General features: G+C 36.7%; 1 protein-coding gene across 3 annotated transcripts in view; it reads right to left on the bottom strand.

The window, feature by feature from the left end:
• The window catches only part of phkb (phosphorylase kinase, beta), a 69,906-nt gene that overhangs the window by 26,455 nt on the left and 16,003 nt on the right, over positions 1–27,448 (bottom strand). For all 3 annotated transcript variants that reach the window (XM_059513831.1, XM_059513821.1, XM_059513840.1), the window contains 10 exons: positions 24,705–24,812; positions 24,446–24,526; positions 20,418–20,533; positions 18,545–18,608; positions 14,338–14,433; positions 13,096–13,293; positions 9,992–10,049; positions 8,937–9,014; positions 7,907–8,065; positions 7,175–7,269 (listed from right to left, as the gene is read on the bottom strand). In XM_059513831.1, the coding sequence (XP_059369814.1) occupies positions 7,175–7,269; positions 7,907–8,065; positions 8,937–9,014; positions 9,992–10,049; positions 13,096–13,293; positions 14,338–14,433; positions 18,545–18,608; positions 20,418–20,533; positions 24,446–24,526; positions 24,705–24,812 (1,053 nt within the window). The remainder of the gene's footprint in view (positions 1–7,174; positions 7,270–7,906; positions 8,066–8,936; positions 9,015–9,991; positions 10,050–13,095; positions 13,294–14,337; positions 14,434–18,544; positions 18,609–20,417; positions 20,534–24,445; positions 24,527–24,704; positions 24,813–27,448) is intronic.

The following is a 27,448-nucleotide window of genomic DNA, read 5'->3' as shown; positions in this document are numbered from 1 at the left end:
GAGATGGAAGTACTTGGAGTTTAGTGGACTGTACTGTTGTTTAATAAAGTGATTGTTCAGCTGAAGTAACATCTTTCTGAGAAAATAAACAAACAAAAAAAAAAAACTGTCAGTAGACTAAGAATTTTTAAAAAAGTTTTAATAAAGTTGCGAGTTGTGAAAATTACATGATTTGGGACCTTTATACACTGCATGCCATTGTAACATTGTAAAGACTGTAAGTCTAGTCCTCACAGCCTTTTTTTCATCAGTGTTAAATCAATATGGCGTCTAACTTGAACAAGGTCTGAAGTCCAAACATGTTTTTGTGAGGGCAAATCATTTTAATATAGGAAACCATCTTTTCAACATTTGGAGCTTTCACAAATTCAGTGCAGTCATACGTTGACAGGCTTAAGACTCTTAACAGTATCTATGTTAAGTCTGACTGCGGTGTAAGCTGCCTCTGCATGCTGAGGAAATTTCCTATCTGATGTAAAGAGCACATGAAAAGCCTCCCCATCGGCAGCTAAATGATGTTTTCACAGAGTCTGGAGCTGCTGAAATCGAAATGGGATCACTAATGGAAAATCTCCATAGCTTGTGAGTGTGTATCACAAAGGTGTAAAAGAACAGACTAATGAAATGCTATTACTGCTGCCTCGGATGCAATATACCATAATACAGAGATCACATTTCATGTTATTACAACATTTTCTTTTTCTGCAGACAGCAGCAACTACAAAACCACAAACTGAATGTAAAACTAAATTACACCAGTTTCGCTCATTTGGTTGTAAATATTTTATTTTTACAAATCTCAAATAAGCTATTTTTACTGAAAACATTCTTCTGATAAATGACTGCACACATGCTCTTTTATTCTATTCTCATTGCAAACTCAATAAAAATGTTAAGATTCAATTCCAATCGGGGAGCCTGAAATAAGCCTCTTTTTTTTCCTGAATCCATTTATGTGACAAATCAATGCAAACCTAATGGACTGTCCCTTGGAGATATGATGTGGATAAAGAGATCTGGCAGATCCACATTCGCACTGCAGTTTGTTCTTCGATTGCTCTTCTGCCAAAAGGCAAAATCATTAAGTGATGTGAACTGCTGCTCTTTAAGATGTCTAATGCTCCTATAAGGATCAGAATTTGAAGAAGCGTCTTTGTTAATGCACTGAGTCCTCAATGTTAAACCCTGCAGCTGGCAAGTTTGTGAGCTGCAGGTTTACACATTTCACTTGATAAATGAATTCTTATATGATCTTAATGATAAGATGATTCTTAAGTCTAAGAACACGCTGAAAATCTGGGATTCAAAATTAAATGAAATTTTAAATGAATTTAAACCTGGAAATAAACAAGAGGATTTAAGATGCTAAAAAAAGCTAAGCATTGGTCACAGACTTTTGGACCCCATTGTATTTACAAAAAAACGCTTTCCAAAGTAGAATGGAAAAAGTGCTTACTTTTTCAACTACATTCCACATCTTACAATAGAGTGAAGGGGCTCCCTATGCAAGACCGCAAGTCTGCCACAACCACCTTAAAGAAATTGAAAAGGTTGGGGATTGGACTTTTGAGAAGGTAGGAGTGTAATTCTCAACAAAGGGCTTGCTGTGAATTCGATACACATCACCCCTAGTCCCTAGAAGGACTACAGATATAATAGGTCAGCAATCCTTATGACAATTGGTGCTTGTCAGTGGTGTTGTATGTGATATAATTCCCATAAAGATGCAGTGTGTGGAGTGAGAAGAGATAAGGAGGCTGATTACTAATACCTGTTGAGCCGCTCCATGGGAAAGTCTGTGAAAGAACTGTTTCAGAAAAAGCTTAAGACTGTGTTTTAAAACACACAGTCACTAGAGTAATTTGGAGGCAGATGACACAGAGCTAACCTTGACACTTTTTTGCAATTCATTCCACAGGCTCCCGATCTAATAAGCATCAAACTTCACTAGGAAAATAAAAGGCTTTGGGTTCAGATGTTCTCACAGCATAAAGTGACAAAAATTCTGTTTCTAAATTTTACTTTATTAAAATGGACTGACAGGTTCTTGGGGCCTTTTATTTGTCTGGGTCTCAAGATGTCTAGTGTTGGTCTGGGTCTTGTAGAGGTCTGGTATTAGTTTGGGCCTTGTTGGTTCTTTACTCATAAACCCTTAGTGTTTTCAGATTCTCATAGTCTCATAATTCTGTACATGTTGATTCTTGATTACTTGCCAGTTGGCTACTAAACAGTGCTTAAGCAACATCATGCTATTAAGAGGTGACATGAAAAGTTATAAGCCAAGATATTCATTCAGTGAAAAACACTCCAAATGTTACAGCATCAGAGTGACACTGGATTGGAATTCTCACACTATAAGGTCTGGAGTTATCATAACTAAGTGAGTGACACGTAAGTGATCAGTGATCAATCTTGCCACATTCTTCATGTCTGCTGGCTGTCGGTGATAAACATACAACACATCTGTCACCACTCAGCAGACATTTGAGAAACGACTTTCAGCTCTAACAACAAATATGTTTCTGCACAGCCGTCAGCACTGAATCCCTCTGTTGCCTTGCCAAATGTATGGCCTTTTTCCTGCTCTCTCTTTAATATCTTTAACACATCATCGCTGTGAAGTGTTTTGCTTGTGTCTCTTACCATGAATGTGGACAACTGAGGTGCATCAAAGCAGTGTGTGCAATTGTGTGCGCATGTATGTGTAGTGATTTGTGGAATTATTCCGTCAATCTATTCAGGACTCACTGCTTAGACACATACACACTGCATGCTTATATTTATAAAGAGTAATTTCCACCAGGAAGAGCGACCTTGACAAGTACAAGGTGAATTAGTTCCCTCATCAAAGGCAAGATGTGTGTGTATGTGTGTAAATGTGCACCTACTTACTTCCAAGAAACATAGTAAGTGCGTATGTCCAAGTACCAGGTTTGTGCAGCATTCAGAATTGAATTGAGAAAGTCTTTTTAATGCCAGTTCCTGAATTTGAATTGAGTTAGCCAGTAGGATGCGGAATTGCAATTTGAATTTGAATGTAAGTGGAACTGAAATTAATAGAAGTTCAATGGATGGAATGATAAAATGATATAACACTAGACAGACTGATGGATTGATAGAAAGAATGAAAGAACAAAAGATAGAATGATAGAACGATAGAGAGAACTATGGATGGATAGAATGAACAATATAAAGATAGATAGAATGACAGAACACCAGAACGATAGATAGATAGATAGATAGATAGATAGATAGATAGATAGATAGATAGATAGATAGATAGATAGATAGATAGATAGATAGATAGATAGATAGATCACTTGTGTATTTATTTGTGGTGTGTTCTGGAAATCCCTCTGGGTGTTTATATGAAGTGACTCAGCCAAGAGAAAAAGACATGCAGACAGGAGATTTCATGTGGAACGAGTTGTGTCCAATCCCCATATTCCTCTACTCAATTCCTGAACAATCACTTCCTATAAGACGCACCGCAGGAACATCCTGTGTTTTCACATTAAAAGATACAGTGGTTGAGCACAGCCAACAAAAACAATGGGGCCAAGTTCTGTTGGAATACATTTATCTTAACGCATCAAATTAAATATGTATCAGAGAAATATAGCGTCTGCAAAGCCAAGTAACTGCAGAAAGGCCTCTTTCCCTAAGTTTGTGTATGTGAGCGAGGGAAGCATTTCAAAAGCTGTTCTTATGTTTAAAAGGCAAAAAGATGAGGCTGCTTCCTGCACCTTGGCTGCTCTGCTGAACAATCATTTCTAAATTTAAACTGAGCTCCATCTGTGCTTTGTTGAAACAGGGTACATCCATCAATCAGGAAAAAAGGCCTGTCTAATCTCTGAACAAGGACATGGTTCAAAATGAAGATCTGCCTTCATACTGAGGACAAAGTATGGGAGATTTTAGCAGGAAAAGTGTAGGCTGAGAACAACCAATGTATAAACACAAACTGCCAATCATATTCAATCAGGTAGTGCATGAGTACTTGCATAAATATTGCAGAAAGATGCTCAAAGACAGGCTGTAATAAAACAAACATAAACGGACACTTCATATGACTAAATCCATCAACGAACACACACTACCACAGAAATACACCACGCACACAAACAGCAGCCACTGCAACGTGCCCTTTAGTCAGTGCAGCCTTTGATGCAAAAGTGAAGAGACAAGCAAGCCACGCATTACTGTGCAATATGCAGTGCCCTCCTTCAAAGCAGCAGGGCTCCTCCCAGTTTCCCATGCAGCAGTGGAACAGTCATGAATAAAACAGCCGCCTGCCCCTCTCTGCCTCTGATTAGACAAACTTGTACTCCCAAGCCAATATCAGTCAAATTACCGCTACATCTCAACTGAGGTTATTCGGAATGATTTTGCTTAGAGTTGTTCCGATACTAGTATAGTACTAGTAGTACTAGTACTAGTATATCACCGATACCACAACAAATTCTGGCATCGGCGAGTATATGAACCCATATACCGATCCGATACCATTTTTATTTGTTAGTCTAAGCGCAGGGCTCCAGACTGTAACAGAATATAGTGTCTGTGAATATTAAACTGCAAAATACTATTTAAATATTACTAATGCAAATTCTACATCTCTGTGGGTGACGGGCGCAGATGCGCGGGAGCTCGCTGTTTTGTAGTCTCTGCCGTGTGTCGCTATATGAGGACACGAACGCATAAACCGTCACTCCATGAGAATTTACCGTTTCATTTGAGAAAACGGTCATATCATAAACACAGACACTCAAAGATCTTCATGGCAACCCATCAAAATAAATGTTAATGTGAGTAAATTGACAATATATTAAGCTACTGTTGTAGCCTTCAGTAGATTTAGCTATGTCTCTATGTACAATAATAATACGTCTCTATTAATAATAATAATTATGCCTAGACAGTTGCTTGTTTTGTTGTAAAGAGATTATCTGATTGATATATAATTTTTTTTATATTCCTAGACTTATTTGTTGCAGTTTTTTATACAGTTATATTATAAAACTAAAATACCTTTTTAGTTTGCGGTGTTCGATTTTTGGCTGCATTTGAAGACAACCAGGTTTCGGATCAGTACTCGGTATCAGCCGATACCCTGAGCCCAAGTATCGGAATCGGTATCGGGAAGAGAAAAAGGGTAACGGAACATCTCTAATTTTGCTGGCAATATACAATTAAGCAACATTATGAATATTAAGACAATATTCAATAAAAGTTTCCACCATGTCATTAGTCTGGTTTCATGGTATGAAAGAACGTTTTTTTTTGAGGTGTCAAGTATCTCGCCTTGAAAGTAGATGAGAGAAGGCGGCTGCAGGTGGGGGAGGAATGAAAGAACAGCTGTTACACCTGACATTTCACAGATCTTGTAGTAGGCAGGTATTGCATTTGCATTTTTTTTTTTTTTTTGCTTATGAAATAAATGCATTTAAAATATTGTTGCCTTTATTAAACAAGTGAATATGATGAACAAGTAATCCAGTTAACCTAATATATGATAATTAGTATCCCCGGCACTTTTGAATCCATTTTCCGACATAGTTTCAGAGAGATAAATTAATATGCTTAATATTAGCAGACTGCATTCAGGACAGGGAGTGTTCTCTCATAATTCACAAGGATTACAGGAATTATTGACAGATGTTGATTTTAGCTGTCTGAGGCTGTAAAATTGTGCAATATTTATTTTAAAACTCAATTTATATTACCGGTCAAAAGTTTGTGGTTGGTAAGATTTATTAATTTTATTAAAAAATATGTGTGTGGCCACTTTTTTGACACTTCCACTTTTTTAGCATTAAAAACAATTATCTTATTCGGTTTCATGTTACAAACTTGTACTTGTTGGCATAGTACTTTCATTTAATAATTTAATATTTAATCATATTTACACTAGGTTTTGTGAAAATAATTTAAAATTTTACTGCACCTTTGTTATTGTTTTAGTTATTTATAGTGGCTAGGAAAGTGGAATACTTGCACATTCACAGGAAACTATGCTTAAATGTAGTGTGGATATTAAGGTAAATATTTTGGCTTGTTACTAATAATCTGCTTTTTATTATACTATGTGAATATATATATACACACACACACACATATATATATACATATATACATATATATATATATACATATATATATATACATATATATACATATATATATATATACACATATATATATACACACATATATATATATATACATATACATATATATATACACACATATATATATATATACATATACATATATATATATATATATATATATAGCTCGCTCAGCACTAATCTCAACCTCCTTGTTAGCTTGCATGAGTCACCATGCTCACTTTAATATTAGTGTCAGATCTAGAGTCAGAGCTCTTGACAGGAAGTGACATTTCTGATGGCTCCCCACATCCTTGAAATCTGAATTCAGTAGCTAGCACTACATTACATTTACAGTCTACGATAAACACTCCTTCACTGTTACAAGACTGCTGACAAGCAGCTTCCCAACCCCTAAATACACGTGAGCAAAAATAATTGAGAGATTTATAGAAAAGGACGGACAAAACAGATTCACATTAAAAAGAGTGATGATAGTTCATACACTACAGATTTCTTTAATGATTTGAAAGAAGTCTCTTATGCTCAGCAAGGTTGCATTTATTTACTAACTATAAATTATTATCTCCAGGTTTAGCAGTAGAGTTGTGCTTTAATAAAGTTTTAATTGCATGATTTTTACTAGATATTCTACAGTGATGGAAATTAAATTGGCATGTGCATTTTTCAACCCGTTTCACTTTTTGCCAGGGCTCTGACACAATTCCATTGTAATGAGCAGATGCTGTATTAAAGCGACACTGCAGACTGTCTATAGGGACAGATGAGGGAGCTCTGTGCTAGCTATGAAACAGCATGTGTCCGTAGGTTTTTCTTATCAACAACAGTGTGGTCTGTCTCAGCAATTACAGATCTGCAAGGAATGGATCTGCATTCTGCAAATCGAGTCAGCTGCAGAGGATCGATACTGAGATGTATCAGGGCTTCTGCTAAAGCCTGCATCAATTTAAGCACGTGGCTCTGACAGAGATTAAACACCCAGGCCATTCACATGTGTTCTAGTATTCGTGTAGTTGGCTAAAGAGAGATGGGATGCAGCTCACTTGATTGGAGTATCGCATGCTGACGTTCCTCTGATCCTCCCGCGGCACATAGCGATGGATGGGGTCGATGTCCTTTGGCCTGATCAAACCATCCACTGAAAAGCAAACACAGAACAAGAATTACTGTTCAGTTCACGTGAGCTTTAACCTAAACCCCTGCATTCTTACCCCAGACAAGGTTTACTAATGCTCTGCTGGTCTGGATTTTACTGCACTGCGCACACACATGAATTATTGTCTACAATATGAATAATTCTGGGTGTGCAGCATGGTAATAACAGTGCTGAAAATACAATATTTTGTGAGGGAAAATCATGTTAATACTTAATAAGAATAGTTATTAGACTTAGAATTTGATATTCGCTAAAAATCCAACTTGATGTGGTCAGTCAAAAGCTACGGTGGAGGAGAAGATAAATGAATAATGACTTCCGTTTTCTGTATCAGTTCCTCATAAAAATGGCTTCAGAAAAAAATAGTGCACAAGTCGCTTTTATGTTGTTTCCTTCCACTTTCGCTGTATGGATAAGAAGTCGTTGGAAAATTTGTTGTCCTCTATTGATACGATCCCATTTTTTAGGTTTAATTTATAAATCATTTATAGCTGCGAATGTGAGCAGATGGCATAAAGTCACTGCATGAATAAATAATATAACATTTATGTATACTCTTTTAGTGCGTGTCTGTGAAGCAGCCTCGACCCTTTTGGCTCTAGATGGATCTGACACTCACCCAGAAGCTTAGCAATGTTATAGAGGGCTTGTCCCCAGAGGAACAGCATCCCATCACGCCCTGAGTTGCTGGGAAAGCGCTTCTGGCTGCCGTGATTCTTCTGTTCAGCCTCTACAAAGTCTGCCGGCACATAGTAATACTTGGGAATAACGACGTGGCCTGCAGAGAATCAAATCAGACAACATTTTGAGAGTTCCAGAGTGTTTCAGTACCTAACCAGCATACTAGAAGAATTTCTGAAGAATCATGGATGCTGAAAATTCTGCTTTGGGGTTAAATTACATTTTAAATAATCATACAGAAAAGCATTCTTTCAAAAAATCATTTAAACAGTTCTGTATAGTAACAAGTTACAGGTATAGTGCTTTTATAACCATTTCTGCTTGCGAAAGAATGAATTAACTGAGTGGTCAAATTTTATATTTAATTTAAAACGTGATATTCAGGTCAACTGCAGTACAACTTGGAAGAGTGCAAAATGTCTTTAAATTGTAACTAATGTTACTGCTTATGTTGCTGGCTGCTATTTGGATATTGCCAATGAATAAGTATCAATGTAAAAATGATACAGAAAAAGCAGCAATCACCTTTTCACCATTTCTCTGTCAAGCTTAATTTAGTTAACTAAGCTGAGCTCTCCTCTGTATTGGCGAAGCTCACTGCAAGCAAATGAAGAGAGCTGAACTAGTTAAGTTGCTTATTGTTGTTGTACTTCTAAAGAGTTGTGGTCTCAAGGACTGTTGGACAGCATGTTTTGTTTGTCTGTGGAGAAACGACTGGTGTTTTGGTCTGTTTAAATAATAAGCATCTCCTCTGTTGTGCACTTGACAGAGACACGTCTGAGGAAATCACGCAGTCAGGGAGAGATGAATACGAAAGGACCACTCTAATAAAGGGTAATGGGAAAATAACAGTCATTGGCAGGGGCTGGAGGACACTGGCTGGCAAGCAGAGTACATCGCAACATGACAAGCATTGGCAGTTTGTCCAAGAAGATGCGCATATGCATATGTATGTGTCCGCAAGTTACCTTCAGAGGACTGGAAGATGACAGCCTCTAGCAGTTCCTGGTACTCTTTGACTTGAGCAGGATTTCCCCTAAACACACCTGAATGAGAGGTCAACAAAAGGGAAATTATAGAACTCTACATCCCCTTCCTCCAGGAAATACTGATGGTACGTTTATACAAGTGGCCCTGGTCTCAGCAAGCTCAGCATTTATATGCAACACTGTAGAAAAATATTGTAAAATTTTAAAGTTTTGTTACCACATTCAGTGAAAATCTGTAAATGCTTAACATCGCATTATATTTAGTTCTGCATATTCATGGTTTATGCAAGTGAAAACTATGAATTACAGCATGATTTATTGTTAAAAGCGTAAAATGGTAAATCCCACAATTACATTTTACATAAATAGTTTTGTTGTTTCTTATTTTCGTATTTTATTCTTGTGGTTAACAGTACATTTTATGTAAAAAGCATATTTTGATACTTCAGGTAAACTGGTAAATTAGTATCACAACACTTAAAGGTGCACTAAGCAATATTTGAAAAAGGCTATTGACCAGAGTCCCAAAACAATCTTTCTGCCAATCAGCAGTAAGGGGAGTGTCTAGTAATGATGGGGAGAAGAGAGAGCTCAGTGAGTGCACAGGACGGATATTAGCAGATCAACTTAGCGAAAAATGGAGTAAATTTTCAGAGGAACAAAACATTAAAAAGAAGGGTTACGATCAAATTTTGGAAGAGCTTTCCCGTAGTGGAGAGAACTCAAGAAACGGGAAGGCCTGGAATCGTACGCTGAGGTTGTTTTGTTTCTTCTTGATTGGAGAGTTATGCTGATTTTGACTATTCTGTGTTGGCTTTTGCTTGAATACACTGCGTATTTGTTCTGGTGCTTTCAAATATCAACATCATTTGGCAAAAATCACTTAGTGCACCTTCAATGACTTTTAATATACATTTATAAGCTGCAAAATATACAGGCACAAACATGCAATTTCACAGCTGCCATTTTTTACTTTAAATTTAACTTTAAATTTATTATAAAAGAGCCTACAAGTTAATATTCATGAATCTTACCATCAATCATCATATAGATGAAAAAAAGAGGAAACTCGCACTCAATCCCGTCAAAGAGCTGAAAAACATCACAGGGCAGAGAATAAGGCACCGTGTACATGAGGAGTCATTACATAAACATCACTCAGTGATCATTACTGTTCAAATGTCTCATTGCTTCCTGAACAAGGAAAGGATGTATGTGAATTCCTCAGTCTACCTGTGTGAGTTGCAATATGGTTGTTAGAATGAAATGAGCAAAAAAAAAAAAAAAAAAAAAAAAAAAAACTACGTTCAAACGATTAGTACATTTTGAGAGCCACACAACCTGTACTTTGAATGACTTACAGCAATATGTTACCTGCAGCAAAATACACATACAGTACATAAAATGGAAGCCATTTAAATCATTAAAAGGAAATGCCAGACAACCTCTTTTTTCCAGTTATGACAGTTCAGGAAAACAGAAAACAATTATGTTGAAGTATAGCAGTCAAGCAGAAACTCGATTAAAAAGGCATAGTGCTCCGTCTCTCTTTCCCTAGAGCAGGGCAATGAATCACTTGGGTTTGAAATTAAAATCAGCTCAGATGTAGAGATGGTTTGGGAGTGTGAAAAAGCAATGATTAATTCAAATTATGTGACTGCCGCTTGTTTTATTACATTCACTTGGAAGTATAAGTCTACATGTAAGTGCCTTCAGATGCTCTGGAAAAAACGGAAAGAGGATTTCTTCTCAAACAGGATTTGAAATTAGGGCTACATGTGCACATGTGTGGGCAGATTGAGTTTACTAAGGGAGTAATCCGTCAGAAACATTTGTAACAATATCTAACCAAATAAATAGAGATGAACCGCATTTAGCTACCCACTTTCCAAGCTGCAGTTAAAACTCACCAAGCTTATAAGCTCATGCATTCAAAATATTCTCGCTATTCATGAGATGAAACGTTCGTAATACAATCCCGTGATCCTCTTTTGATCGCTGCCAATTATACGACAACCTCAATTCAAATGATCCGTCTTCAGGAAAAGAAATCTTGTGAGCTGCTAAAGAGGTGCAATTCTAAAGCACACTCTGATGGCTGACAGGGAACAAAATGTCTTTCAAGCTTTCCCAAATGTAATTAAGTCTTCTCTATCTCCGCTAGAAATCTCGGAAGACAATCAACGTGGCATTAGGAGATAAGAGCGAGAGATTAGGATGTAATGAAATAAAGGCTGTTAATTGGACTGGTCTCGCATCATTGGCATATCGCACATAAACAGTTTCAGGACAGACATAGGGATACTTGTATAGCCAACATCTAAAACTGAGAGGAAATAACTAAATTAATCTACTCTCTAACTAACGGCGGAAAAAAAATTGATTCAAATGACCAGTTTTCAAGACTATAAGTGATTTCTTAACATCGGTTGCACCAACAGGTTTACATTAAACCCTGAAAGTCTAAAAATAAAATCCACTTTTTTTTCTCCTCAATATCAGTTTCTATAACCACATCAGAAGAGAGTGTAGTCAGAGAGGAGAGTGAGATGGAGGGGGCCCTATGAGGCAGATTTGTTAAATAAATGTCTCCTGGGCGGATAGAGCAGACATTGAAGCCCACTCACAGTAAACAGGAGGAGTCTCATGAGTCTTTGGCTTCACTTACCACAATTACTTAGTGAGACTATATCATTCACCAGAGGACATTAAGTCACTATGAGACATTCAGGCTTAAAATCCTTTGCCATCATAACTAAGTTAGGGGTTCAACAGAATGGAAACTCCAACCACGCAGAAGAGTTTGTATTTGTCTGAGCACGACAGGCTGATAACACAAAGACATCAAGAACATAATACAATGATTTCCTGTATCTTAAAAAAAACACACATAAGATGACATTAAGTGGACTGCTTTCCACCTATAAGAAAAATACCTTCACTCTAACATGTTTTTTTTATTTTTATAAATAAATAAATAAATAAATAACAAAAAGATCTGATCTACATCAGATTGGTCTCTTTGGTTTATGAGAGGTTTTTGTCTGGAAGACCCTCAGATAAGAACAGCAAACCTGAGACCACTTTCACTACTATTATATTTAAAAGAACAAAATCATTCAAAGGTTTGAGGTCTGAAAGTTTTTTTTTTATGTTTTAAAAAGTCTCTTCCCTCTAAGGATATGTTTACCAAAAAAAAAAAAAGTAATAATACTAAAATTATGAAATATTATTACAACTTAAAATGACTGTTGTATATTTGAAAATATTTGAAAATAGAAGTAATCCTGTGATGACAAAGCTGATTTTCGGCAGCCATTCCTCCAGTCTTCGGTGTAACATCATCCTCTACAAATCATTCTAATATGCTGATTTGGTGCTAAAGAAACATTTCCTATTAAAATAATCAATTCTGAAAACAGCTGCTTAAAATAAAACATTTTTGTAACAACATAAGTGTATATGTTAAATACACAATTGCAGAATATTCATATAAGTATTCATATTTATCAATATTTAGTATTATATGTATTAATTTGTAATTAATAAATAAATAAATAAATACTGACCCCAAACTATTGAATGATAATGTGCACAAAGGATTAGCTTGGTATTGCCACAGTCACAATCTAAAACACAGGAGAGCCCCATGGCATTTTTTTGATAGGGGTGGATGAAGCAATCAGGTAGATGTATTGCCAGAGCACTGGCCCTACTAAGAGCCCTTTTCTTCTTTTACTGCTCATTCGCTCTACTTGCGGACTTGTTTATAGCGGGAGGTCAGCTCCGACAGCTGATGTGATGATTTGCTGCTGGTTAATTCTTCCCTTTTCAGATTTCAGATTCAGACGCAGCATGTTCCCAGGCTAATTTTGGAGTTAATATCCTCACAGTTCAACCCAATCAAATGGGATTTACCCACAGCCCTCGTATTCTCCTGAGAGATATATCTGCAAATCTGCACCAGATTAAAAGATGCGTATAAAAATGCCATTTTCGCTAACCTTTATAGCAAAATCTCTGTTTCTAAAATGAAAGGGCTAAAACTGAATATGGGGAAAAGGTTCTTTTCATTTTCCTTCTCACTGAATTGCTTTTTGTCTTTTTCCATTTCTGCTAATATGCTAACCACACTCACCTTCATCTCGGCAGGTTTGTAGTACTTGCGGTTCTTGTCCTCATTGGCTGTTCTATAGCCGTCCCGTAAGAAGCGCATGAAGCCGTACTTGCCCTTCAGCTTGCGGACTATCTTGTCCAGAGTCTGGGAATATAGAGCATCATCATCGACGGCGAACGCTGGGTAGCTGATGCAGGGCAGAAGGGCCGAATCTGTGTTCTACATGACAAGAGCACTAGCATAAGACATTCAGCGACTCTCTGCTCTTTCATCAGGACATATCAAGGGAACTAAGGGATAAGTGGCCACTCTCATCCTGAGAATGGGCAATTTTTCTACTTTAGCCTCTGCAGTTTTAATAACACATTAGTCAGAATCTAATGCATGCAATTCATAAGCCTCCAGGCCACTGAATCAAACAACGTTCCTCAACTTACAAAGAAAGAACATTTCTGCATAGTGCACTGCCTTAATTTGGCTTAATTGTGCCAATTCACCTGTTCTTTGGCAGCGATAATTTTGTACTCCATCAAAATCAGCAAAATGATGTTTATACATATTGAAAATATGCATTTTTCAGCTTTGGTAACATTATGAGATATGGAATTTTAAAACACATAAAACAAAACAAAACAATTTTAGGTAAAGAAATGACGGTAAAGTGAATTTCTATGGTTTATGATTAAAGTTCCCATAAAAAGAGAGGAATGGTCTTAAAGGACTGTTACTCATTTCATATGCAAGAGGGGCATATACATTGACATCTTAAAACTAATTTAAGAATATTTTTCATGCAGGACGTCTAGACCAACAGTAATGTAAATGTGGACCTAGGGGAAGAAAAATAAAATGCTTAAAAAAAGTATTAAATGACCCTTTTAATAATGGATCAGCAGTTTGTTAGGGCTGCTCCGATCACGATCGGCCGATCGTTATGCGCATCTCGTCAGTAAGCCGGTTCTTTAATCAGCGGAAAATTCCCTCAGGTGCGTGATTTCACATTGAGCACCTGTTACTACACGGAGCCAATGTTAACTGAGAAGATGCACAAATCCACGTTCATTTTCAGTGTTTATTTGCGCATCTTCTCAGTTAACAACGGCTCTGTGTAGTAACAGCTGCTCTACGTGAAATCACGCACCTGAGGGAATTTACCGCTGATTAGAGAACTGGCTTTACTGACGAGATGCGCATTAATGATCGGCCGAACGTGATCGGAGCAGCCCTACAGTTTGTATATGCATAGCAGGCAAAAGAACTCACATGAGACCGAGACTCCCTCGGCAGGAGAGAGCACAGAGTCTGTCTGTTCCTGTTATGAGCATCCAGATCCACAAAAATGACTGACCAGGAGCATCCCTGCAAGGCAGAGGTAAAGCAAGCATCACAAATCAAACATTATTATGGCCATCTTGTCACCTCCTCTTGACGGCTGGAATTCACCAGTGTCTGTTACAGGTGATAGTGTGCCTAGATTCTTTCACAAAGGTCTGTCAGTTATATAATATAAGATTTGCTTAAAACCTCCATATTAGAAATGTAAAGGCTGATTCTGCACAGGGTCTCCTAAAATCAAACCAGCCCTCCTTTCCACAAAACCATCATGCTGCTTAGATGCAGCATTTACTTTAAAAAAAAGAGAGAGGGAGAGAGAGAGAGTCAGATTTCAGTGATTACTTTGGGCTTGTGGTGTTTCACACAGCAACAGTTCCACATCATTTCCTGAAAAACCTTGAAACCAACCAACCTCACCATCCCCAAATGAAATTCACAATCTAAACTCAGCTCAGAGGCATAATCTACAGTACACCAGACTAGACAGCGACTGCCACACACACGATTAATAATAAAAACACGCACACATATTTGTAGACTATATACACACACACTTATATATACTCTTTAATAATTCATCAACAGTTTGTATATTCACAGTAGTAAATAAATACACCTACAAAATAACTCAAATAGAGAATATGTATATAATTTATATAGATTATAAATTATATAGAATCTAAACTTCCTTGATGATTTTTGTTAAGAACAAACAAACTTTACATATAAAATATATATAATGTTTTATTTATTACATAAAAACAGCTCACAAATTTAAAAGGCAATTTTGCAAGTAACCTCGGTGAGCAGAAGCTTCTTAGTTATCAAGGGTCATCCATTCAGAAAAAAACAAAACTATTACTTCTCTCTTTTCTCTGCATTCCCCTCACACCTTTCCATTTAAACTGTGAGCGCTTTTTCAATTTCACTTTTTCAGGTGTCTGTAGACCGATATTACAACAAGCACCATTTTGTGGCACATTTAGCTCATCTAAAGAAGCTCACAAAGAACCAAAATGCTTATCCGAGCATCTGAACCTACAATTGATGTGCTGAGAGGGATTGTAATGTAAGTGACTGTGAAGAGTGTGAGAAGGGGAGGCATGTCAGTGATATGTAGACTCCAGCAGAATATGCCATCACCAACTGGTTGAGATAAGAACTGACTTTAGCTAAAAATGAATATTTGCCAAAAAAAACTTTAAATCTAAGTTTGAAAGTAAGTCTATGTATATTTACGTATCTGTAACATTTTATTGCAAAAAACCATAACTGCAATTTTCATGATGTCTTTTATGATGTCTTTTTGTAATTTGTACTTTTGGTTGAGTAGACTTTCAATGAATGGAAAAAAAGAAAGAATATTAAAAATATATATTATTTTAATAAAAATGAAAGGGGGTCCATTTAAAAACCAACTTCTTGGTGTAGTTAGTGTGTGACATTTAGCATGCTAAAGACAGAATGCTGTGTAGATAAACGATGACTAGGTTTTTCAACCCCAAATCTAACCATGAGAATTTGTACAATGGTTTCAAAATAATGAGACTTTAATTAAAAGCTGAGAAAGCTGAGCAATATGTAGCTCAACATATAGCATAAAAGATCTACCTGCTTATCCTGTTATAACTGTGCACTGACAGCTCCTGTTCCAAAGAAACACATGAAAGCGCCAGCTCTGCCGTCCATGCTGAGAGTAAGTTGAGGAAATGGAGCGTGAGAGTCATCATTAATAACATAACTCATGTGATGACACAGCACGCCTTCCATCCAACTGAGAGACACATGGCAAAGCCACTCATTTGAGTTCTCCATTAATTCAGAACAACACTGTCTAAAGCAGTTACTTCCATAAAGTCATTTCATACACTGCACCATGTTTCCTGCTAATGAGAGAACACAGAGAGCCACATTAGGGAGGAAGAGGCAAACTTGGCAAACGGTCAAAACAAAACTGTAACTACAAATAAATACACCATATTTTTTAACTCTTCCGCATCCTTCTGTTAAACAACTGAAAAACAACCAAAGTTAACAACCAATGGACTTGACTTAATCCAATCTGAAGGGCCTACATCTGTGTGTGATTGGGGTGGGGGTGGGGGGGGGGTGTTTCTTCTTCCAAAATGGATGTGCTTTGAGGATGTTCAAAAAAACTGGATCACTTTTCCAGTCCATTACCAAATATAATGGATGAGGCCCGCTGCCATCTTGATTTTCCCTCAACACTAAAACAAATATATTCCACTAATGGCCACTCCAAAAAGAAAAGAGCACCAAAATCAGATAACCATCAAAGTTGGAAATCTGACAAAACGGATAGCTCAAACACAATCTAAACCCAATAATCTTGATCACTTTGTTGCGTTTCTCTCTTGCCTTCGACACATTCATTCATGCAATGAATTAGATCACCTGCAGAAGCAGACACATTTATTTATTACAAAGATGAAGAGAGCTGGTGGTACACTGTGTCATTTAGCTGTTTTGAACTACTAAAATCAGTCTTTTCTGAACATTGAACAGTTCCTCACAAATCATTCAAATGTGGAAAATCCCCCTATTGTGTGGACTTTATTATAATTTTTTATCGTTCTTGTTTGTTAGCCACTACGCAGGTTTGATGAAAAGTATCAGTTTGGACAATATGTAATCTCCTTTTGTGTTCCAAGAAGAACAAGAAGAAAGACAATCATAGATGTTTCATATGACATTATGGTGAGTAAATGATGACAGAATTTAGATTTTTTTTGAGTGGATAAACCCATTATTAGCTAAAGCAGTGGTTCCCAAACTTTTCCATTCTACGACCCACCTAGACAAGTGTAATCTATTTCACGACCCACCAAAATATATATATATAAAAAAAAATAAGAAAACGATTGACATTACTTTAAGCCTAATCTTAAAAGTTTGATGACAGAAATTAAGTATTTAATAAAAATAAAAAATTTTCACTACTAATATTTCAGTTTTAATTTTTGTTTACAGACGTTAAAATATGTAGTGTCCATAAAAACGTGAAGCAGGCTCACTCTAGTGAACTGTAATCTGCGCTGCTGTGTTTTGTTGCAGAAAATACATTCATGATCTTCCGTTTGTGTCGGCGAGAACGGAGCACAATCCAACACTTATTTAGAAAAGCATGAGAAGCAAAGCAGAGCTATCTAACACAGTTTTGAGATTAAAATAATTGTGAAATTGGTAAAAAATTATAATAAACAGATGTGTCTCATTTTAAATAATAATAAAAAAAATATATTTATTTTTGTGATGGTTAAATAAATGTTCAGCAATATCTTCAAAAGACTTCTGAACTTTGGCAAATTTTTCTCTAAACAGAGATGATACATCAAGGAAATATTGCAAACTTTTGTACATTTTGTTACGTGGAAATGTTTAAATCTTGTAGTGTTACAATTAATCCTGCATTTGTGCCCTGCTTATGGAATTACATTTGTTTCAATAATAATGAACGAAACTTTATAAAACTGAACGTAACTTTTTCAGAAACTATCAAAAATATGCCATTACAAAAGAAGAAAAACACTATGAAAATGAAAAAAAATTAACTCAGTCGCACAAATTTAACAGGCTCTTCAAATATGCTTCATTCTTTGTTAATGTTTTTCAAAGATTCGTTTTCGCTAATCGTGGATTCTGAATTCATTGCTACAGATTTCGCTTACGTTTCGCAGTTTTTCGTTTGGTGTTTTGACACAAACATCTCATGGGGGTGGTGTTAACAGTGATCTACTCTGATTGGATAGTGAGCTTTTGATGGACAGGTGCTCTCTGACCGGGAAGTACAGACGCCACCCAGTGGCCTCTCTCGTCCTTCACTGTCGTCGCTCCTCTTTTGTATACTTCCTATCTCCTCCGGGGTTCTCGAGACCGGTGAGTGTTGCAGGTGTCGCTCATTTCCCAATCACTCCACGGCTCTCGGCCCCGCCCCACTCGTCACATTCGTGCAGCCCTAGACTGAACTGTGTGAGTGTGTGTGTGTGTGTTTTTATTGAAACGCAAATTTAGCTGCAGCCAAGTGACTTTGTGTGACCCACCTTGTTCCATTCTGTGACCCACAAGTGGGTCGCGACCCACAGTTTGAAAACCCCTGAGCTAAAGGCAGCAGTACCTGATTTCCAAACAGGTTGAATCCATTGATGGCTTCCAGAGCAGCTTTGGCTAGTCCCACTGAGCTAGAAGACAACAGATCAGATTCACAGTCACATCGAACTTCTCCTTTTTAAGACAAAATGAATATTGCTCTTGCTATTTGAGCACTTTTCACAAACAGAGAACTGAGCTCCTTTTAAGTACTGTTCTGTTCCAGGTGCCGATATCCAAAGCCATTTTCATCCATGAAAGACTCCTTTGAAGTTAAACAAAGCTAATAATTTTGGTCATTTTTGCTTCTGCAGCCACTCACTCTTGTGAAGTATACAATTAGAGAACATGATTAGATCTAGGTGTACTAAGAAATAAAAAAGAAGGACCCAATTGCAATTGGTGAAGAAAAATCAATAGTAAAAAGTGCAGAAAACGAAAAAACAAACAAACTGAAAGACATTGGGGATAATTCCAAATTGAAAAGAATGTTGTACAATCCAGCTCTGCGTCGTGCATCCCTTCCCAACAAAACCATCAGCTATGATCACAATCAAGCTACATGAGGTTCAGACACTACTGATTTTCTGCCTTGACAGAAAGCAAACATGCTCAGCCCCAAATATATTGGTAAAATCTGACAATGATCCTGACAGACTATGATCTTTTTTACATTCAATCTGAAGCAAAAATTTACAAAACTGGATAAAACATGAGAGGGAACCATGATCTGCTGTAATGTTATACTATACCTGGCTCTGTGTTGGTGATGGTGGAATGGTTGAATTGAAAGATAATTTTTAAGATCATAAATTGATCATTATAAAATATTTCAAAAATTTTAAACAATATGTTTCGTTCAGTTAAAAAGTGCAAAGAGCAGAAGTCAATACTCTAATTGGCCCTCAGTGGGGATGCTGTGACGGCAAGATAAGGAAGCAGTGATGGAGAGAATCATTATTGAGACTGGTTATGAAAAAGAGGCAAAGCAATGTGTTGGGAGTCACTGCCTATTGACTTGCTCTTCTATAAAGCATACTGTCTGCAGAGCACCAAGAATCATTTCTGCAATGGGCAGATATGAGCTTCTCTATGTGATTCCTCTCAGTTAGAGTTCAGTCACTCATGGACTCAACCAGATGAGGTGAAATGAAGCGACACCTTTACTGGAAGGCCAACATAGCTACATGCTCCAATCTATAACCTCCTCAACATGAGCTGAATCGTTCACATTGTTTTAGGTGCTGGGTTTCATAAATGCGAGCAGTAAACAAAAGTTTGTTTTATTCGAGCATGAGGAATGCTGACTTGGTACCTAGTGAAAAATACAAGATTAGAGAAAAGAAACATGCTCTGTGCGCCGTGTGCTATTTAAAATTAAAAGACGCAAGAAACTGAATGAATGTTAACATTTTAATTTATCAGAAGAGGTCATAAAGACTTTTATATTGTTGTAGATTTCAATTTCAAATAAAATGCTGTTCTTTACTGCTGCCAACATTATAATAAGAGGAAATATTTCTTGAGCACCAAATCAGCATTTTAGAATTATTTCAGAAGAATCATGTGACATTGAAGACTGGAGCAATGGCCAGAGAAAAATCTGCTTTGCATTACAGAAATAATTATTCTTTCACAATATTACTGTATTTTACTACCAAATAAACGCAGCCTTGGGGAGCATCAAATAGGTTTCTTTAAAACAAAATAAAAAAACCCTTATAATTAAATATCCAATATTGACAGATACTGATAAATTGAAAGAACTCTAATATTGTCCAATAACCAATGTTTTACTGCTCCATTGTGCACCCTTAACTACCCTTACCTTAAATTTTGCAGTTGTATTTAATTGCAAAGTTATAGAAAAGGAACAATAAAAAAACAATGATCAAACTTACCTGGAGTGCAGCTCTGTGCTACCATTGTTGTACTTGCTTCCTCGTTCCCACATGCCAAAGTCTGGCACACGATACGCTCTCTCCACACAGAACACCAGATTCTGGATGAACGATACCTACAAATGCAAACATGTCAGAAAAATAAGACATCATCGCACATCAACAAATGTAAGTTAGCTTTGAGAAGTAGGCCTGCTCTCAAAGCTTTTCTAGGCCATGGGTGTTTTTATTTGTCAATACATCAGCATTCCTTCGTGTTACCAATCCAATATAATCTAAAATAATCCATCATTTCCATGGGTGGCATTGGTAATATAGTAAGCCCCTCAACACTTCCCAACCCCAGTGCGGAATGAGGCCATAGGAAAAACAAGATGAGGGAAAGAATGATGACTTTATGGTACGTAAATGAGGAAATGCTCAAACACCCAGGGAGGCCGGGCTGACAGCACTTTTAAATTTAAAATGAAGAGACCTGAGAGCCCCTAAAGCACGTTAAAATGGGGCACTGAGGAAGGTAGGCGAAAGACAAAATGGAAAGCGAGAAAAGAGAGAGGGATGCTTGAGCACTTTTATTTTGGGCCTGGACTAAAATGATTAATGTAACAAGCTTTATGGTATCTTAATGAATACCGCTGGCCCACGGTAGCACTATTTTCTCTGTTCTTCCCTCTCTCAACCGCAGAGAGCGAGTGCAGAGCAGAAGTGGAACTTTTTTAAGGATGAAGATGGATCAGTCATGGTCGTTTGTGTTTGCTGGATAAGGTGTTACAGTAACTAACTGTAAAGTAACTACTGAAGCTGCCCTTCGTCAATAAGTCTTTCTAATAATAGATTTAAACCATGACATTTCTTAGTCACTCATAAGCTAAATATACCTATAGTAATGGCTCAAGTTTTTAATGAGCTTCAAAATGAAGACGACACAGAAACAGCTCCTAAATAGATCTTTAGTTGCCATGGTTAAACATATCAAATTATAAGGAACTGCATTAAATATTCGGAAAGATATCGGTCCACAACTCTGGCATGGAATTTAGCCACAAACGTTAGTTTGTCTGGTCAGAGGAGACGGAGCCTGGTCTCTCCAAACGTTTTTGTCTCCATTTCTGTCACCGATGGAGTTTGCTGTCCCTTGCCATTGTTGCTTTTTGACGTGCTTAGTTAGGGACACTTGATATTTGCAAATATGATTGACTTGACTGCACTGGACAACACTATTTGTCGTGAACTGAACTGAGCTGGATGAAGACATCATTGTTATCTCAATTGGCGTCACACACGCGCCTCAAATTGTTTTTGCTCTAATTAGTTTGTCCACATGGTGGCAACACTGGACCGGACCGTTGTTTCACAGCCGAAAAAGAAAAGGAAGACTCTCACTGACAAGCGCTCATGTGATATTCGCAAATTTAAGCGAGTATAATGACCGTGCTATCGGTCATATCTTTAGCGAGAAATAGCACAGAGACTGGACAAAGTTGAATGTCAAAAGTTTGAATGGCTGCCCATTCGATTTTCATTCGACAAAAACGCACACAATTATGTTACAATATGCAGTTATGGCAAGTTACCTCATAAATACAGTCTTAAACGAGTCCTAAATGACTGTAACATGTTGGGAGAAAAGCTTTTAATTTATTGAAAAGTGTCATAAATCTTTCAGACTGGATGACACAAGTATGCAGACAAGCTATGATGGTTGGAACCACTAGTCTTTATCAGATGGACCACCCCCCTGAAGTAACAAGGGACTAACTAGCTACAATGGTGGTCTAGAAGCTCTCAGATTCCCCTACAACCACTCAATCCAAATCCAAACCAGGGCACAATGATAAAGCAAAGCTTACATTATATATATAAAAAAAAAAAAAAAAAACGCACTGCCAATGAGGAGTAGGAAAAATATGAAACTAGCAATTTCTCCCCAATTTGTTCTGCTGTTCATTAATAATGCAATGTAGAGGGATGCTGATTTCACAACTGTGTTTTTTTAAATTGCATTACACACCCGAGTAGGCACGTTTTAGAGACGTCAATTAGCAACTCTTTCGCAAATAGCAAAATAAAAGCTACTGTAAAAATGTGTTAAGGTTTGGGAGGAAAAGCTCAGCTAGAAATGTAATTAGTTCTGTTATATACATGACATGGCTTTACACGGTAATTGCTTTCAAACAAAACATTTAAGAGTAACAATTTCCAAGAAAAGGACAATATGGATAAATTAATAAAAGTTGCGGTTATTCAACAGACTCAACAGATTCAACATTTATTCAAAAATAAATGCCCATAGGCGCGGACAGCAGGAATAAAAGCACTATTAATGAAGGCAGTTCAGCCCAATGAAAAGAGAAAGATTGCACAACTAGTTCAGAAACCACCAACACATCTCAGCATCTCCTCTAGTGTGTGAGCCAAGGGGTCAGGGGTGAGTGCTGTCAGGATATGAAGAGGTCTTTTAATGACTGTTTTATATTTGTGCTACAGTATTCCCAAATAGATCTCTTGAGCAATTGCATAAGTGATCTCTCAGCTTGGTAAAATGCAGGAATTGGCATTTATGCTCTTTGCCCTCAAACACTGGGCCGGACCGTTGTTTCACAGCTGAAAAAGAAAAGGAAGACTCTCACCGACAAGCGTTCATGTGATATTCGCAAATTTAAGCGAGTATAATGTTCGTGCTATCGGTCACATCTTTAGCGAGAAATAGCACAGAGACTGGACAAAGTTGATTGTCAAATGGAGTTTGAATGGCTGCCCGCTCGATTTTCCACATACGCTGAGCCACTTCAGCAGAAAAAAATGCACACAAATATGTTAAAATATGCAGTTATGGCGAGTTACCTCATAAATACGGTCTTAAACGAGTCCTAAATGACCGTAACATGTTGGGAGAAAAGCGAACGTGTGTGTCAGATCCGCCGCATGTGCATCAGGTTTTAAAGAGATAGCGCTGCTTTTAAAGTGAAACCTGATGAAGTCTGTCATTTATGTAAATCAAAGAACAAAAGAAAAAGAAGAAATCACTCAACTGCTCTAGTCGCTAATTAACTTTTGTCTAAGATTAATTTATATTCATTTTATAGTTAATACATACAATTTAGTTTATGTGAAGACTGTTTTAAGTTCACTTAAATTTAAAGTTGTCATTTTTCAGAGCCTGTTAAGTGTTAAAAAATAATGGCTTTCAATTATACTGTAATGTTGAAAGGCTACAGTATAATTATTGGCTAAAATTGAGGGAAAATGAATTTAAAAGAGATATCAGTAACATTACTGGTATCAATGAAACTGGCCTTCGTTAACAGTACGCTACTTGGTAAAAAGATGCCATTAAACCATATTTAATATATACCATCTTTGTTATTTGCTCATTAATTTGGAGGTTCAATGTGACATTATGATAACATAAATATATTAATTTGCAATTAATCACAATTACATAAAAAAATGTGTGATTAATTAGTTATTTTCAATCGATTGATAGCACTAATGTTAACCTTTCAAAGATGCTATTCTTGGTATAATATTTGTTTATTTTACAGATGCATATGCCCCCCCCCCCCCCCCCCCAAAAAGACGGGGATGACCGCAACTACCCAGCCCACTTCAAATTTTAAATTCGATAATCTGGCCCTCAAATGAAACTAATTGAATAACCCTGATCAACAGAGTTAGACATTTTAGTGAATTTTTCCTTGACTTGAAAAAGTGTAAAAGTGCAGCCACGTTAGCAAAATTTTGAAACAAAAAGGTGCAAATTGCACACCTATCTGTTGGCCAGTTCCAAACATTTGTATGACATGACCCTGCAGCAAAATCAGTGCAGAGAAAACTTTTGCCCGTACATACATTTCTCCCATAAATTCCAACTGAAATAACTTCATTTGCTGAATGACTATAAATGTAACCGCACCGTAAAGCATGTCTATTTGTAAATCTGCTTTGTAGCAATATGTATTTCGGAAAGTGCTAAGCAAATAAAATGACAAGAACAGGACTGGTAGATGTATCACATGCATACATGCCTCATCTGTATTGTAGATTATTTGTAGGCCAGAACAAATCATTTCAACCAGGTACAATAGAAAGAGAGACATGGCATCAATCTGTTGGAAAAAAAAAGCAAAGACATATTTAAGAATGGTTATAATTTCAGCAGTTTTATAAAATATAATTTTATATTATCACACTAATGTAATGGTGAGTAAAACTGCAATTTCGAAACACTGAAGTTTTCATTACTTGATAAAACTTTATAGTGTGTGAATGCAGTGTGGGGAGCACCTGTAGATGGCTGTACTCTTCATTTAAGAAAATCTCATCTCCAGTCAGCACGTTAAATACTGAGTGGAGGCACGTGGACGGACTCGGATCCTGCTTAAACTTTTCCACCTGTGAGAATATTAGAGTGAGAGAGAAAAGTTGGAGGGAGAAGGGTAGAGTCCATGAAAAATGCAAGATATAACCTAGGTATTGGCCATTTCATAATTTATCAAATGCTTACTGAAGTAAGTGAGTGAAGGGATAAAAAAAAAGAAAAAACAAAAATGTATTAATATTCCAGGAGATCATGGTTCAGTTGTGCACCTGAACAGGATTTTATCTAATTTAAAGTACTGCTCTGTAATATTCCATTACTGTATATAAGTAAATGTACATTAGTTTTTTAACGATAAAAAATAAACAGTTAAGACGACTGGGTGTTTGGGAGCAACTCTGAATGTGGAAAGATAGTGCTATCTCAGATGTCTACTTGGGTTGAAATACATGCTAGAAAGCTGTCAGATCACAGCTCTACTCAATCAGGATGAGTATCTACATAACTCAAGCTTTAGAGTTTAATAAAGTTTACAGTTAAAGTTGATTTTTTTTTTTTTTTTGAGATAAGTATAATGGGGAAAATACAGATTTATAGTAGGTATTTGAGACAAATAAACAACATGTTTTTCTGCATTAACTCTGTTATAACGTCATTTAGTTAAGGTCACTGGATGCTTCTCTGATCAGCCAGAAGATGATGTGAAGTTCATAGCTGCATGCAGTGAAGGTCTACTGTGACATTAATTCTAGCATACACACACCACACATATACAGTTTAAAAAAAAAAAAGTATATTCTCATTTCTTATGATGACAAGAAATTCATTTTAAATTCATTGGATGTCATATTTCTCTCCTGTGAAAGATGTCCAGACCAATCATGAGAAATGCTGCAGATATATTTATTTGCTGTAAAATTTGCTTATTAAACACCACACTGTTATTGACTTGCAGACATAGCATAGCAGATGAAATTAAAAGGTGAACAAACAAATGGTAGACTGAACAGATGCAAGTCGTAAACTCAAGTAAATGAGAATATGCAGATGATAGGTAAGGCTTCTGTACTGACTCACATCAGAAAACCAATCACCTACCCAGCAGACGTGACTGCTGCAGGGGTTTTTTCCCCCGATGTCAAGAATGAGGTCACAAAATAAATAGAAGCATGATTATTTAATGTGGCACAAAAATGAGACACAGTAAAATAAAAATAAAAAATTATAAAAATAACTTTAGATGCTCAAAAGAACATTTTAAATTACACCGACTGATTATTTCTACAGAGATAAAAAGTGTCAAAAATATTAATGAATAAATAAATAAAGGATGTCACTGCAGCTGCACTACATGTTAGTTACATCCAAATATTGGTTGATTAATCAATATATACAGATAATGCTAGTCTATTTTGTCTTTGAACTAGTTTATTTTGATCTAATAACTTTGGCCGTTGGGTACCCCCAAAATGTCAGTGTGTACAATATAACAAACAACATCCCTTGAATATTTTGTCCTGAACACACACACACACACACACACACAAAAAAACCATAAACCACAGATTCTTAAGATGAACCACATGAATAAAGCCATCTCTGGCAGTCATTCAAATATTATAATCCTACAGTTATAAAAGGGACCCTTCATCCGTCTATACAGCTGAAATTTCAGCCAACCTTTCCCACTGACCGCATGCACACGGGCCTCTACAGCATACTTTAAGTCTTATAAATAAGTAGGCCATTTTGTTCTTTTGTCAGGTCATGAGAGGCATTCTTCTGTCCCAGATACACATTTTTTTCACACCAGTTACACAGCTGTATAACAGGCCAAACACAGCTGTAAGTTTCTTTATAAATCAATAAATAAATAGAGGCAAAAAAAGAATGATAAAGACACCTGTGAGAGGATGACATTTGAAACATCTGTTAGTCGCCTGTAAAATTAAACCAATAAAAGTTGAAAGCACAACAGGGCAGTGACTAACCTTCAGTTGCTGAAGGAACATCTATTATTTTATGACACACTACTTGGCAAAATAGAGCCAAAGTGATTTATGGCTTTGGATTGACCTTTTTAAACTCATCAAAGGTGGCTGCTTGGTGAGAGAAGTCTTCTTCTGCATGTATTTGTGAGCGCATAAACACCAGTTTAACACTGCGGAAAAAACATGCGTGGCTTAACTATAATTCAAGCATTCATGCTTTTTTGATGCTTTTCATCTGTTTGTGACTTTATTTGTTACAGTATGTTATCAGCAGCATGCCAGAGTAAACACGTCTGTTGTTGAATTTACTTGGGGAACCGATGATATGAACAGTTGCAATGCATTGTGAGTTTATTTAAAACCCTATGTTCTCTGTGAATGCTATAGACAGATGTTAATGAGCAAGGCAAGGTGTAATTAACTGCATAAACGAGGCATTATAATTAAGACACAGAAAAGCTTTCTTGCAAATCAGGTCTTGGGGGTCAGGAATAAATGAAATGGAACAATTTCAAAGGCACAAGAGAGGCATAATTGCTCAGGTCATAGACTGTTAAAAGTGATCAGCACATCGTCAGAAATGTAACTTCAAATGCATCTGTGATGGAAATATTTTATGTAATATCCTCAGAAGGAGTCAAAAGGGTATGTTCAATATAGAATGTTCAGAAAAGTGCAGACTACAGATGCTCAGATCAAAGACCATGCATCTATGATTA

This window comes from Carassius carassius, chromosome 2 (assembly GCF_963082965.1).
Source record: "Carassius carassius chromosome 2, fCarCar2.1, whole genome shotgun sequence".
Classification (NCBI taxonomy): domain Eukaryota; kingdom Metazoa; phylum Chordata; class Actinopteri; order Cypriniformes; family Cyprinidae; genus Carassius; species Carassius carassius.
Note: the sequence above shows the minus strand (reverse complement) of the source record. Positions and strands in the feature narration are given on the sequence as shown.